Source organism: Lytechinus pictus, chromosome 2 (assembly GCF_037042905.1).
Source record: "Lytechinus pictus isolate F3 Inbred chromosome 2, Lp3.0, whole genome shotgun sequence".
Lineage (NCBI taxonomy): Eukaryota > Metazoa > Echinodermata > Echinoidea > Temnopleuroida > Toxopneustidae > Lytechinus > Lytechinus pictus.
In genome coordinates this window covers 18,676,211-18,691,071 of record NC_087246.1, presented here as the reverse complement: position 1 = coordinate 18,691,071, position 14,861 = coordinate 18,676,211, and the positions used below count along the sequence as shown (strand labels likewise).

At 38.9% G+C, this 14,861-nt stretch overlaps 1 protein-coding gene across 1 annotated transcript in view; it reads right to left on the bottom strand.

Annotated features, from left to right (window-relative positions):
- Nucleotides 1–9,562: 9,562 nt before the first annotated feature.
- Nucleotides 9,563–14,861, bottom strand: part of LOC129254638 (prostaglandin reductase 2-like) — a 20,758-nt gene continuing 15,459 nt past the window's right edge. The window contains exon 7 of the mRNA XM_064112022.1: nucleotides 9,563–13,080. Within this exon, the coding sequence (XP_063968092.1) occupies nucleotides 12,973–13,080 (108 nt within the window). The 3' untranslated portion in view covers nucleotides 9,563–12,972. The remainder of the gene's footprint in view (nucleotides 13,081–14,861) is intronic.

Below are 14,861 nucleotides of genomic sequence, written 5' to 3'. Positions count from 1 at the left end.
CTTTTCACAAAGAAAAATTGCAAAAGCCAATTTTTCCCTTATGTATTTCTTTGTTTTTAGAATTTCTTATATATTTCATTGTTTTTCATCTTTTGTTTTTCATTGTTTTTTTTTCAATCGAAATTATTATAGACCATTTAAAAACTAAATTAAACCCTAAATCAATTAAGCAGACAAATAAGAATGAAAAATAATCACCTTTTTATGAATTTCATCTTCCATAGACTTTGTACATAAAGTATAAAAATGAGCCATTTTCATTGACATTGTGTCGTAAAAGTCATGTGGCATTGTGATGCTATACCCGTATGTTGCGAATTTGGTCTCAAAAGTTGCACGAGACTCCAATGAAAAAAAATAATTTTGTGTTTTGAAAAAAATCCTGCGAAGCCTTGGGGGGGGGGGGACATCATGCCCCCCAGTCCTTTTAGGATTAAGGATTCATGAAAATGACCTGATAATCAAGTACAAACCAGGCAAGGATATGCTCCTTTCTGATGTCATGTTGAGACTCAATCCACTCCCTGACAAGAAGCCAGAAGCATAGATCCAGATAAACTTTGTAATGCTCTCAGACACAAAGCTGACAAGAGATTCAACAGGCAACAATAGAGGACCAAGAATTATGAGCTCTTCGTGATACAATTATACAAGGATGGCCTGATGAGAGACAAGCATGAGTCAGACACTTCACAAGTCCTGGCCATTTCAAGATGAGCTCTCGATTGAGGATGGCATACTACTCAAGGGACCGAGACTGATCATCCTAGAGAAGTTGAGAGCAGAACACCTTGTCAACTAAGGGCAAAGACGTGCAGCTTTTGGCATGGAATTAACAAAGATATCAAAGTGCTGGTCAGTGAATGCTCAAGCAGAGACCCTCATGGACCCAAAGGGAGGTCTCCAATACCTCAGGGCAACTCCTATTGGTGCCCATCTACCATTACCTGCCCAAGAAAATATTGCATATAAAAAAAAAAACATGAACACATAGGCCTGAATTAAAAAAGGTGGTTTTGAAAATCAAGAACTTCATGTCATATCTGTAACTACATATTGCATCTATTCCCTCAAAAAAACAGATAACCTTCTTGGTTTGGTGGTAAGAATCTATCCTATGTAACAAATGCTTGACAAATAACTTTCCTGCAATAGTCATGTCATAGCCTTGTTGGTTGGGCTATCTTATGAAGAAAAGGTGACAGGTTTGTATCCCATTATTCCCAGCTCTAAATTCTTTCGGGTATTCATTGTTGTTGATAGTTTGTGGTATTCTTGGAGCAAGAATATTCAGTTACATGTATTTGTAAATGTATATATTTTCCAATGTTCATTTCAGGTATGCCAGACCTTGAGAGACAGAAAAAACAGGCTTCTCTTTAACTGTAACGTCCATGCGCGCCGAGTCGCCGCCGTTGGTGAGTCGCCGATCACCGGTCTCTCACGGCTTCAATTTGTATCTTGCAAAGATATCAGGGCCGCTGTGGCTTTAATATGGTTGCCAAGATCAAGCCGAACCCAGCACGTAAACAAGAGTTACGAGCGATAGAGAGAACGTGTAAAATATGTACCTCGTCGCTGGCAGTATTGGAGCTCAGGCGACAGGTGGAACCTCTCCCCTCTTCACTGGCATGATGTTTGAAATATGCTGATAAATCTTGTAACATTTGTAAAGATGGGGGTATACGATTTAAAAAATTATTAGGGGTTGGCAACTCACTGTAGAACCCAGCTCCCAAAAGTGGTCACTCAATGGCGGACTGGCGCATGTTTGTAGGCGTGAATGCTGGTATGTTTTGGTGAATGGATGCAGTTTTGGAAATTAAATGTTGATTGTTGTGAATAAAATTGCATGATTTGTAAAATTAAAGATAAAAGAAGAATTGAATATATATAATACATTCTAAATTCAAGACGGTCCATTCTTTTTTAAATGATCATGAAGAAATTCCTATCTTCCTCATACTCTTTATATATTGAGTTTTTATGTATGGTTTCATACATAAGTTATAGTTTGGAGGGATTATAAAAATGATCATGCCAGGTCAAAAAGATGTAGCATACCAGGCATGGTCTAAAGAACAGATGGAGGCAGCATAAAACGATGTCACGAAACAACAGCTGCACATTATCACAGGGTGCCTAGGAGATCACTGGGGGACAGGGTACATGGGAAGGTTCCTTTGAATTCCTTTGAAGTGGGGGGCAGAAACAAAGCTTTCAGAAGCTATCGAAAGGGATTTGCTAACTATCATTAGGTACATGGCAGCAAAGGCAGTGCCTTTGACCATCAATCAGGTAATGTCCTATGCTTGGGTTCTGGACAAGAAATGTGGGTTGAACAAGTTTGGTCCCAGCAAACCAAGCTACAACTGGTGGCTAAGGTTTCGCGATGCCTACCCTGACCAAGTGTTGAAGACCAGGCGGGCGGATAAGTTGGACAGGTCAAGAGTAGTTTCATCCACTGCAGACAATATCAGGGAGTATTTCCAGCTCTTGCGAAGTGTGTACAATCGATACGGCCTCCACACAAAGCCCAAGAGAATATTCAATATGGATGAGACCATGATTGATCTGAACAAGTCAACCCAACGTGTTGTGATCCCAAAGAGGCAGAAACACGCTCACACTGTCACAGTGAGTGGCAATCAACACGTTTCTATGCTGTGTACAGTTGCTGCCTCTGGTTCAGTAATGCCACCCTTCATCATCTTCAAGGATGCATTTCCAGGCGGAAACTACACCCAAGGAGGTCCCGATGGCTGCCTGTACGGAAAGTCCGAAAGTGGATTTGTAGATGGCGATTTGATGTTGGGGTGGTTTGAAAAGATGTTCCTCAAGCATTGTCCTCAGAATAGGACAGAGGAAAATCCTGTGCTCCTCTTCTTGGATGGACATGCTTCGCATGAAGATCCAAGATTGCTCTTACGAGCAATTGAGGAGCAATGATCATCTTGGAACTTGTTCCTCACGCCACCCACCAATGCCAGCCTCTAGATGTGGCAGTATACAAGTCGCTTAAGGCTCATATTTGTCTATTCATAAAAAAGGGCTAAGCACTAAGATCATCCCTCTGGAAAGTGAAGAAAGAGATTCCTTGTATCATGAAGATTCCCTTTGGATCTTCAATGAGCATTCATAACATCAAGTCAGGCTTCAGGAAAACGGGAATATTTCCTCTTGATCCGAACGCCATAGATAAGGAGCAGCTTGTGCATTCCAGACTGATCCCCTCTGTCGATATTGACCTCTCCCTCCCTCCACAACATCGCTTTGCCGATGCTGCTGTACAGGCAGATATGGAAGCCCCTGCTGGCAATCAAGATCATGCGGAGACGTAGATGAAGTAGAGGGTCAGCCTTCTGTTTGGTCGTGAAATTCCAGGTTAAACAGCAGGAGCAGAAAGAGGATTTCGGCAAAACCCTCTGGTTCAGTTTGGGGTTGTTTCAGAAGAAGTTGCGGCAGCCTTCTATCCACCTGAAGAATATATCCCACCAGGCAGGAAGATGCCTGTAAGAGGGTGAAGCACTGCCAGAGTTTTGAAGAAGCGAGAGAAGATTATTTAGAGCAAGTTGCCAAGATTGATAATGATATAGTGAAGAAAGAAGACAGCAAGAAGAAACAGGAAAAGCAAAGACAGGAAAAAAAGAGATCAGGAAAACAGAAGAACTACCAGAACACTACCATAAGAACGTTTCAGAACTCCTATCAGAATTTCAAGACATATTCGTCAAGAACAATGTGACCTAGGTATAACTGACTTAGTACAGCACAACATTGATACTGGTGATCAACATCCGATCAGGCAAAGACCTAGAAAACACCCACTAGGACAACATGACGAAATCAAAGAGCAAGTAACTAAGATGTTAAATAAGGGAATCATAGAACCGACAATTAAATGCGACAACAATCAAGGATGCATATCCTTTACCATGTATTGATGAAACTCTAGATGCACTTTCAGGTGCAAAATGGTTTTCTACCTTAGACCTTGCCAGCGGATACTGGCAGGTCGGATTGAACAAAGATGTGAAAGCCAAATCTGCATTTTTGGCTAACGGTGGATTGTACGCATGGAATGTAATGCCATTTGGGCTATGTAATGCCCCTGCCACTCTCAAAAGACTAATGGACAAAGTACTATCAGGTCTCCAATGGGAGATCTTGCTCGTGTATCTAGATGATCTGATTATTTTTGGGAGAAGCATTCCCGAAGAAATCTATAGATTGCGACAAGTATTCAATCGGCTTAGACAAGCAACCTTAAAGTCAAGGCATCGAAATGCCATCTATTCAGAACAAAGGTTTCATATCTCGGACATGACATATCAAACAAAGGTGTATCAACCCAGAGCGACAAAGTAGAGGCTATCAGAACATAGCCTACACCGAAAACTGTGAGTGAAGTAAGAAGTTTCTTGGGACTTGCATCATATTACAGACATTTTGTAGAGGGTTTTGCAAAGGTTGCAAAACCACTTCATCAACTGACAGAGAAGGGTGGTGCCGGGCAGTTCATATGGAGCCCTGTCTGCCAAACAGCATTTGATGAATTGAAACAAAGACTCACAACTTAACCTATCCCAGCATATCTGAACCCGGATGTAGAATTAATTCTCGATACAGATTCGAGTAAAGATGGAATAGGAGTTCTTTCGCAAATCCAAGATAGAAAAGAACGAGTGATAGCATACGGAAGTAAAGTACTGAGTAAGGCAGACGTAATTATTGCGTAACTCGTAGAGAACTACTGGCAGTCGTAACCTATCTCAAACACTTCCGACAGTATCTATATGGTAGGCATGTTAAGATTAGAACAGATCACGGTGCGTTGAGATTGCTTACCGATTTCAAACAGCCAGGAGGACAGCTAGCCCGCTGGCTGGAAGTAATATCAGAATATGACCTAGAAATCGTCCATCATGCGGGACGTGTTCACTCAAACGCAGAGGCATTATCTAGATCGTGTAGACAATGCAGTAATGAAGAAATGGTAGAACAGGCAAAAGAAGTGTCAAAATTTTAAGAACCAATGATAAGTACTGAACAAACAGAACCAAAGCGAGCACTTAATGAAATTAGAAGTGATTACCTAGAAAATGATGGTAGAGCAAATGTCATTCAATTTTTGGATGACTGTTTCATAGACAAATTAAAGGAAAAACAAAGAAATGATCCAAGTCTTAAGGCCATAACAGAATTGTTAGGCACTGGACAAAAACCATCATGCGAAGAAGCTTCGGGATTACCTTACAAAGTCAAAGTATTGCTAGGATATTGGGATCAATTGGTGATATGAGATGGAATTCTCTATCGAAAATGGGAAACTGCTGATGGCAAACGAATAAGTTGGCATATAGTACTTCCAAATGAAATACAGCGGGACATCTCGGCATGAACAAACTCTTGGTAAAGTAAGACTCAGATTCTACTGGGTAGGAATGCGAAGTAATATTAGGTCATTCATAAGAAAATGTCCAACTTGTAGTCAAAACAAACCCGGTGGAAGACATAGGCGTGCTCGGCTTCAACAAAGACAGTGTGGAGGTCCGATGGAAAGAATTGCATTAAACATAATGGGACCACTTCCAACCACTAGCTAGTAGTCGCCGATTATTTCACAAAGTTTGTTGAGGCATACCCCATACCAAACAAGGCAGAGACAGTTAGTCAGAAACTAGTTGATGAATTAATTTGCAGGTACGGTATCCCGGAAGAAATCCATACAGATCAAGGTCAAAACTTTGAATCTATAATATGCCAGAGGCTTTGCCAACTTCTTGGAATTCGAAAGACAAGAACTACAGCATACAACCCCAAACCAGACGGAATGGTAGAAAGGTTCAATCGCACCTTAGGTAGTATCCTCGTTACGAAATTAAAACCAGAAAAGAATCAGAAAGATTAGGACAAGTATCTCCCAATGTGACTTCTGCTTACCGTAGTACAGTTCACGAAACAACAAAAGAAACGCCTAACATGATGATGTTTGAAAGAGAAGAGACTCTTCCAGTAGACAGTATAAAGAACCAACAGAGGAAACAGAGAATGATTACACTGAAGAACTAAGAGAACGATGAGAGAGAACTTACAGAATAGGTCCAAGAACTTACAGAACAAGTCCAAGAACAGGGCAGCATAGAACTAAGGAGACAGAAACGAAACTAGGACAAACGATCACACAGAAAACTTTTAGAACAAGGAAACTTTGTGTGGCTGCGAAACAACAGTAGAAAGAAAGGTCTCAACCCTAAACTGTTCCCCAAATGGACAGGTCCTTTAAAAATCATGAACTGACTCTCCGATGTCACCTACAGAATATAATTCTCCCCTAAGAGTAAACCTAGAATCGTACACTTTGATCGATTAAAACCCTTTGAAGATATTGAACCTGAAATTTGGAATACCTAAAACCACAGTACCGCAGAACCTATAACAATATCATTAACGAATGACAATAACTCTGAGAAACAGAAGATCCCCTGATTGCTTTTACTAGACATGGTATATTTATTTTATTCTTCTTGATCTATTCTTGTTTCTTAGAACCTACAGATAGTAAACAACCATGCCGCACAAATGCAGGTATTGCAGTTATGTTGTGTTGTCGCCGTCTCGATATTGCACTTTTTATTTTCAACCAGACTTAAATGAGACAAGCAATGCAGGACGCACAGTTCATATATGCATTATTAATTAAAGATGATTACTTGATGATAATGACAAATACATGAGTAAGTCTCATGGTGACTATATTCTGAAGATGAAGATAATGTAAATGCTGCAAACTGATGTAGTATACTTTTCTGTAGCTCTAAACTCCAATCTATATTCTGTAAAACAGAGCTATTCTTTATTCTCTAACCAATCTGTAATCTCGATTCTTCTGATTTGGGTTCAGATGTGAACCCCTTTTATATTGGTCTGGTCAATACTCTTTACAACCAAGCAGGTGTTGGTCAACCTTGGACGCTTGACCAAAACAACCTGTACGTAATTGGGGGAGTTGACCTTTTAGTGAGAACATGAATAGTGAATAAGAAACCCATAAAATGTGTGTGCGTCATAAGTTTAGCTGGAAGAATGAGTAATACTTTCCTAAGAAAGTTGGAATTGGTAAACATATAGCTTCCTGTTGTACTTCCTGTAGAAGTATTAAGCATTGATATATTATTGAATATGTGAGATATGTCTTATCATCACATAAGAGTTATTGCAATGCAAGCAAGAAGATCATCTGTATACACAAAGAGAAGAAGCACCGGAAGAGGCGTGATAGGAGTAGGTCACCCCAACCTAGAAATCGTCCTTCAACTTCCGGTACCTCTTGCCCTTCTACTCCCGACTACCTAGTTAGACGACCTACCCGACCTAACCTTCCTTATCACAAGAAGATTCCAAGCTTGTCGCCATCTCGTTCTATTATTTGACCACTGAATTCCTATCAACCAGAACACCCAAATGAACCCCAACCATAACTCCAGTCTCAACCAGTGGAACTCGAGCCACAACCAGTCGAACTCGAGCCACAACCAGTGGAACTCCAGCCACAACCAGTCAAACTCCAGCCACAACCAGTCGAACTCCAGCCTCAACCACTGGAACTCCATCCTCAACCAGTGGAACTCCATCCACAACCAGTCAAACTCCAGCCACAACCAGTTGAACTCCAACCACAACCAGTCGAACTCCAGCCACAACCAGTCGATCTCCAGCCACAACCAGTCGAACTCCAGCCACAACCAGTCAAACTCCAGCCACAACCAGTCAAACTCCAGCCACAACCTATTGAACTCCAGCCACAAGAAGAAATTCATCCAGAACCGGAACCTGAAACTCAACCAGAAAGAGCAGCAGCTCCGGACCTACCACCAACAGAACCAGACTCAGACAAAGAAGACGACACTATAAGTATCCATTGCGAAGGAGTTTGGGAAGAATACCTTGCCAACGCTGAGATGCAGACAGTTAATACTGAGGATCATGTCATTAGGCTATAGCATCGTTGCAGAGTAGCTCTGAGCAACAGCGGGGAAAGTCGTCCAACGGCGAACTCAGAAAAACAGTCCCATTACCAAGTACTATCAAATAAAAAAAAACGGTGACTAGGATCGTGGAGACCCTGCATCTTCCAGGCGTTGGATTTTTATACTCGTTATTCCTATAAAGTATCAAAATTTTGAAATGTTCTCTCTTCTCTCGCTATATTTCTTCTCCAAAACTTCCTCTATCCCCCTCTGTGTGCTCTCTCCTTCTATCCTCTAGTAATGTACAAATGTTTTATCGCTGAAGGTTAGATGATCCTTAGCTATTCTACATGTATGTATCTTCATCCTCATTCTTTCCTATCCTTCTTACTATCCTTGCAAGGGAGAGTAGCAGACCTGGAATCGACATCTGAAGAGGCCGAGCAGTACTCGCGACAAAACTGCCTGGTATTTAGCGGTGTGCCTGAATCCAATGAGAATACAGACGAAAAGATTGTTGAAATATGCAAGCAGAATCTCGGGATAAAGCTTAAATCATCCGACATCAACAGGTCCCATCGCCTGACGAACCATGGTGGGGTGAAGGAATGATCCGACTCCAAGCCTAAGGGAAAGGAGAATCCACGGCCACTGAATATCATCATAAAATTCTCCAACTGCAACGCCTGGGATGCAGTCTACAGGGCAAGAAGCAAGCTAAAGGGCAAAGATACCTTCATCTTCATAAATAAAAATCTGACAAGGAAGCGAGCCCAGTTGTTATGGAAAGTGAAGAAAAGCAACCACAAATATGTTGAAAGAGTTTGGATGCAAGACAGGAAAATCATGGCCAGGAATAAAGCAGGAAAAAAGGTAACAATAATAAGCGAAAAGGACATTGCAGAATTAGACAAACTGAAGGAATAGACTTCTAGAAACTACTGCAAAATAAACTAGGCCAAGAAACTTACCTCAATGTAGATCTATAAATCAACATTGACTTTGCACACGGACTAGTAGAGGAGATGTTAATTGTTTATTCCATAAAGGTCTGTTTAATAAATCTCTTAATTTTCTGTTGATTTGTTGTCTACTTGAAATAGATCTAGATCTAGAGAGTACCAGGTCCAGACCAAGTTTCTACCATTAATGAAATGTATTTGTACAGATCTGCATTTACTAAGTCTAGATCTATAAAATTGTAGGTACTGTGTGAGATCGTTATTTAGATCTAGGTAATTTAGATTTACAGGGGTGCTATACCCTATTATCATTACTGTGATATATTTTAATTGCTCCAACTTTAAATTGTTGGACATCTTGTTGGATGCAACATAGCTTTGCATCCCTCTCCCTATCTCTATTTTTCTTTCTATATTCTAGGCAGTTGTCATCGTACTATTGTCCACCCTCATGTACCGTCCTGTGTTGTGTTGTGTCGTGTTATTGTTTTTTGTCTCTGAATTTCACAATCCTGTATATAAGATTTTTTTTGCCCCTTTCGTTATCTTCATGTATTCCTTTACGTATATTTCAATATATTTTCTATCCTAATTTTTTGAGGGGTTCATATCTTACAAGCTTTGCTTTTCAGTGGACCCCTCCATTCTTCTCATGATATATGATTATATTGATTTAATTAAATTTAATTATATTGATCATATTGATTTATATTTGACATACATGTTAATTTATATTTGAATCACTTATTGAATATGTATATTATTTATTCAATGTTGAATTTTGTTCATGCTTTTATTTGAATTGAATTGATTTATCATGTAATTATTTGTATTATGTTGAAAAATGAAAATAAATTGAATTGAAATTGAATTGAATCATTGCTCAAGGATTACATAGTTATATGTTTCAATTATTACAAATTTGAAATGACATTCATCTATTATGGTGCACTCTCTTGTACATATATTTTCCATTGCACTACATTCAAAGTTATTTGTCATTACATGTATCTACGTAGAGTGACATCAATATTCCATGCAAGTCTTAACATAATATTTAATAATGGTTAAATACCCATGTTCTATTTGCAGTAAGGCGGTAAAAAAGAACCAAAATGCATTATTATATACTGGATGTTCCTAATGGGTGCATATATCTTGTGGACAAGTCCTAATAAAGACTAATGATTCAGATGTACTCTTTGAAAACTGGCTCTGTCCTATGTCCTTGATGCAACAGCTACCCTTTTGGAATAATGTTTTTGAAGTAAAAGGAAATGTTGACACCAAAATGAAAAGCAGTGAGATGTTAGCAAGTACATGTACATGTAGTAAAGATGAGTCGAATATCAATTTCAAATTAAACACAATTGTGCTGAAGTGTGAGGGCATGAGACCTGGGCCCCATTGCATAAAACTTTTGCCATAAAAAACTCTGGCAATTTTTTTGCCAGAGTTTTTCAATGGCATAATTTAGTTTGCCAGAGTTTTTGTTTATTTGCCAGAGTGTTTTTATGGCAAAAGTTTTATGCAAGGGGTCCCTGATGGTTCATGGGTTCTCCTGTTTAAAGAGAAGAAGCAAAATGCTGTAAAGTGAACCAGCCAATCCTAGAGGCTATTGGAGACGAGAATCGTCCTTCCACGTAAATTGCAAAGATGAACCGCCTTGTGAGATACCTTTTAAACTTTGGACAAAGGCCATTGTGCTTCCGATGTCACGAATACTGCGAATACAGAAGTACAATCCGGCAGTCTCAAGAGAAGGAGAATCATCAGCATGACAAGGCTTGCTTTGCGATGCCTATTTCCTCTCGCCCCCCTTCCTCCTTGTCTCTCAGGAAATCTGGCTGCAAGTCCCCATGTGAGGAGAAAGCCCACCCCAAAAAAGTATATTGGAGCAATATTCCTTGAGGCTAAACATGAATGTCTAAGAAACACCACATTTTAGAAGCTAAACTAACAAATCATGAGAAAAGGGGGGACAAGGGTTAAAAAGAGGTGTACAACACACAGAGTAGGGATTAAGAGGGCTGTAAGACAAGCAACTACAGAATGTACAATCTCCAGCCATTGAAGAAAGATGTCATTTGAACTCAACCACATGGAATATCACGCAAGAGAAAATGGAAGTACAAAAGAAGTAGCGTAATGATCATATATCTGTGAAATGATGATCAGTGCACAACGATCGCAAAATTGCAGACATCTGAGAAAGACAAAAGACATGTGTGATACAGATTCTGTCATGTATCCATTAATGCATCTGTGAGCAACTTATTGAAATAGGATCGCTTCCTTTGTGTATCCAGTAAGTACTAGTAGTGGCCAACCCCCCCCCCCCTTAAAAAAAAAAAGAAATAAAAAAAATCAGCAAAGAGTCCAGAGTAAGATCATGGGGGCTTGACTGGTTTCACTCTTCATGAAATGCAAATGGGGCGTTAGTAATACACTGCATTGCCTGCTGCCAACCGATGCCAAAAAGTAAACTAAACAATTGGGTCATTGTTTCTAATGACTCTGTCATCCATAGCTGACACTACCAACACAAAGAAAATTCAAGCGAGCTGAATGCTAAAAGTGCAGGACATAAACAATCACACAGGAAGGTGTATAAAAGTTCATTTCATGTTTAACCTTGGCTTAGCCAAGTTGGCTGGGCCTACCAATTTCAGTTAAATAAATAAAGTCTCAGCCCTAGGTTGACAGTTTACACTTAAATTAACTTTGGCCAATGCAATTCTTAAGGCATTCTTGCATTTGTTAGCAGTAAAACTTAACTGTAAACATAAGTTTAAATCTAAACTGATTTGTTTATCTACTTATCCTATAGATCTAATTTCTAGATGTTTAATAATCATTAATCTGTATAAGTGTATACATTTGACTGTGGCTGACTTGAGTGTGAGTCTTCTAGAGATTTGTTCAGAGTGACAAATTTTGATCATATGAAATTAAAAAACTGTGTATGTAGTTATATGTAAAATAGTCAAATTACATTTGCATCAGGTATGATGAATGCAGCATATCACTAGGAAATTGGGAAACAGAAGAATGAGCATAGTGATTTAGTCTAGGCAACATTGCTTTAAAAAATGACACTCATTAGAAATGATCATACATTATTATCATGATGTACATTACTACAGATAACTGAGATTCCGGAATCAAGTGAATTATTGTTTATACAATGGGACTGAGTAGCTCTCAAACTTGAAGAAAAAAGAGCACTGGAAACTGGTAGACACAAAAAAGCTTGTATTGAAAAGTAGCCCTGGAAATAGAGAAAAGTACTCCCAGAATATCCATTAATGAATCACAAGAATAGCCCCCAAAATATATTTTAAAAAAGATATATGATTATATTTTTATAGTTATAGGGCTCAGCAGTCAATCACAATCAAGATGGGCAAGTCATTATCTGCTCCTTGCCCGAAACTTGCAAAATCCAGCTAAGGAATGTTTTTTATCCAATTTGATGATACAAGATAATCAAATTAATTCTGAATATGTTGGTACTCTATATTCCAGAGGTTTCCATTGCTTTTGATCACAGAGTTGAGTGTCATCAAAATTGTAATTTATTTGATTTGATAGAATAAGACAGACTGACTTTTAAGGAGAAAGTTGATCAGGGGCCCGTTGCAGAAAGAGTTGCAATCAAATGCAACTCTAAAAATCATGCGCAACTTGATTTTCAACCAATCAACAGCGCGCATTTTTGACTTGCGATTGATTTTTTGACTTGCGTTTAAACGCAACTCTTTCTGCAACGGACCCCAGGACATCGATGGTAACTTTGCCATTATGGTAACTACCATGGAACCCTTGACTGTGCTTGGCTGGTGATGAGCCATGTTACCATATGATGGTAGTTACCATAAAAGCAAAGTTACCGTAGTTGTTACTCTTGAAGAACCATGCCCAAGGTCTGTTTAAGATCCGTTAACCAACCCACTGAATTATGTAATTCCTACACTCATTATACAAGAACAACCTGGTTCCAGTCGAAAATGGGTAAACTAACAAACTGACATGTATCTTTATGGGTCTGCAACATGGACGATCTGTTTTCCTACATTACCACCGGACATCATGGAAACAAACGCTGCTCCTGTGTTTTCCAGACCTTCAGTCACAGTCTCTTTTACCTGTCAAACAAAAATAATACGAAGTCCTTGCAATTATCATCAATAGTGACCTGCCAAAATCATGATAGGTACATAGACCTAATTTTCAAGTGTCTCTCCAAGTGTCAGGCTCACAGGCAATTCCATTCAATGCGTCACCCTCTTTGCACTACTCTCTGCTATAAGAGCATCTCCCAGGTAAAAAAACCAGTTGAAACCAGTTGAAATTTTAACTGGTTTCAACTGGAGTCAACTGGTACCAGTTGAAACCAATTGGCACAACTGGTAAACTCCCACCATGCCAGTATATTCCAGTTGAAACCCATTGTCCCAACTGGACATGCTGAAAACATACAAGTTTATTCCAGTTGAAACCAATTAACTATACTGGTATAAATTAGTACACCAGTTAATACCAGTTAAAACCAATAGGCCTTTCTGGTTTATCTACCAATAGATTCCAGTTTAAAACCCATTAGCCAAACTGGACCATTTGATGCCAGTTGGAACCCATAGAAACCCAATGGGTGTATATACCAGTTAATGCCACCTTAAACCCATAAACCATACTGGTATATCATTAAACCAATTGATACCAGTTAGAACCAACATGCATTACTGGTATACCTACCAGTTGATTCCAGTTAAAACCCATAAACCAAACTGGATCAGAGTGTTCCAGTTGGAACCCATAGACCTCCCATAACCCCACTTGAAACCCATTAACCATACTGGAATATCAAACCAATGGATACCAGTTAGAACCAATATATAGGCATTACTGGCATATCTATACCAGCTGATTCCAGTTAAAAGCCATAAACCATACTGGAGCAGATTATACCAGTTGGAACCCATAGGCCTCCCATAACCCACTTGAAACCCATTAACCATACTGGAATTTCAAACCAATTGATACCAGTTAAACCAGCATACATTACTGGTATACTACCAGTTGATTCCAGTTAAAACCCATAAACCAAACTGGAACATATTTTACCAGTTGGAACCCATAGACCTCCCATAACCCACTTGAAACCCATTAACCATACTGGAATATCAAACCAATTGATACCAGTTAAAATCAACATACATTACTGGTATACTATACCAGTTGATTCCAGTTAAAACCCATAAATCAATTAAACTGGGACATATTTTACCAGTTGGAACCCATAGACCTCCCATAACCCACTTGAAACCCATTTACCATACTGGAATATCAAACCAATTGATACCAGTTAGAACCAATAGGCATTACCAGTATATATCTACCAGCTGATTTCAGTTAAAACCCATAAACCAAACTGGAACAGATTATACCAGTTGGAACCCATAGGCCACCCATAACCCACTTGAAACCCATTAACCATACTGGAATATCAAACCAAATGATACCAGTTAGAACCAATAGGACTTACCAGTTGATTCTAGTAAGAACCCTTATATACATATATAACATATACATATATATATATGTATATTAGAGGCATAGTGGTAATGCATTGTACTTATTTCCAACAGAGTTTATATATATATATATATATATATATATATATTATATAAGAACTATGTTTTCATACCTTTGTTGTTTTATTTGTCGCTTCTCTTAAACTGACTTTTGAAATATTTTTGTAATTGTTGATATCTGCAGTAATCATTCAAATTTCTTATCCGACAAGTCACTGGCTCAATATAGCTGTAACCCACTTTACATTAATATTTATATTTTTTTGTACAGATCATATTACTTCAAAGTCCTCTTATCTTTGTTTTTAATTCCTTTTGAGATAATTCTTTAT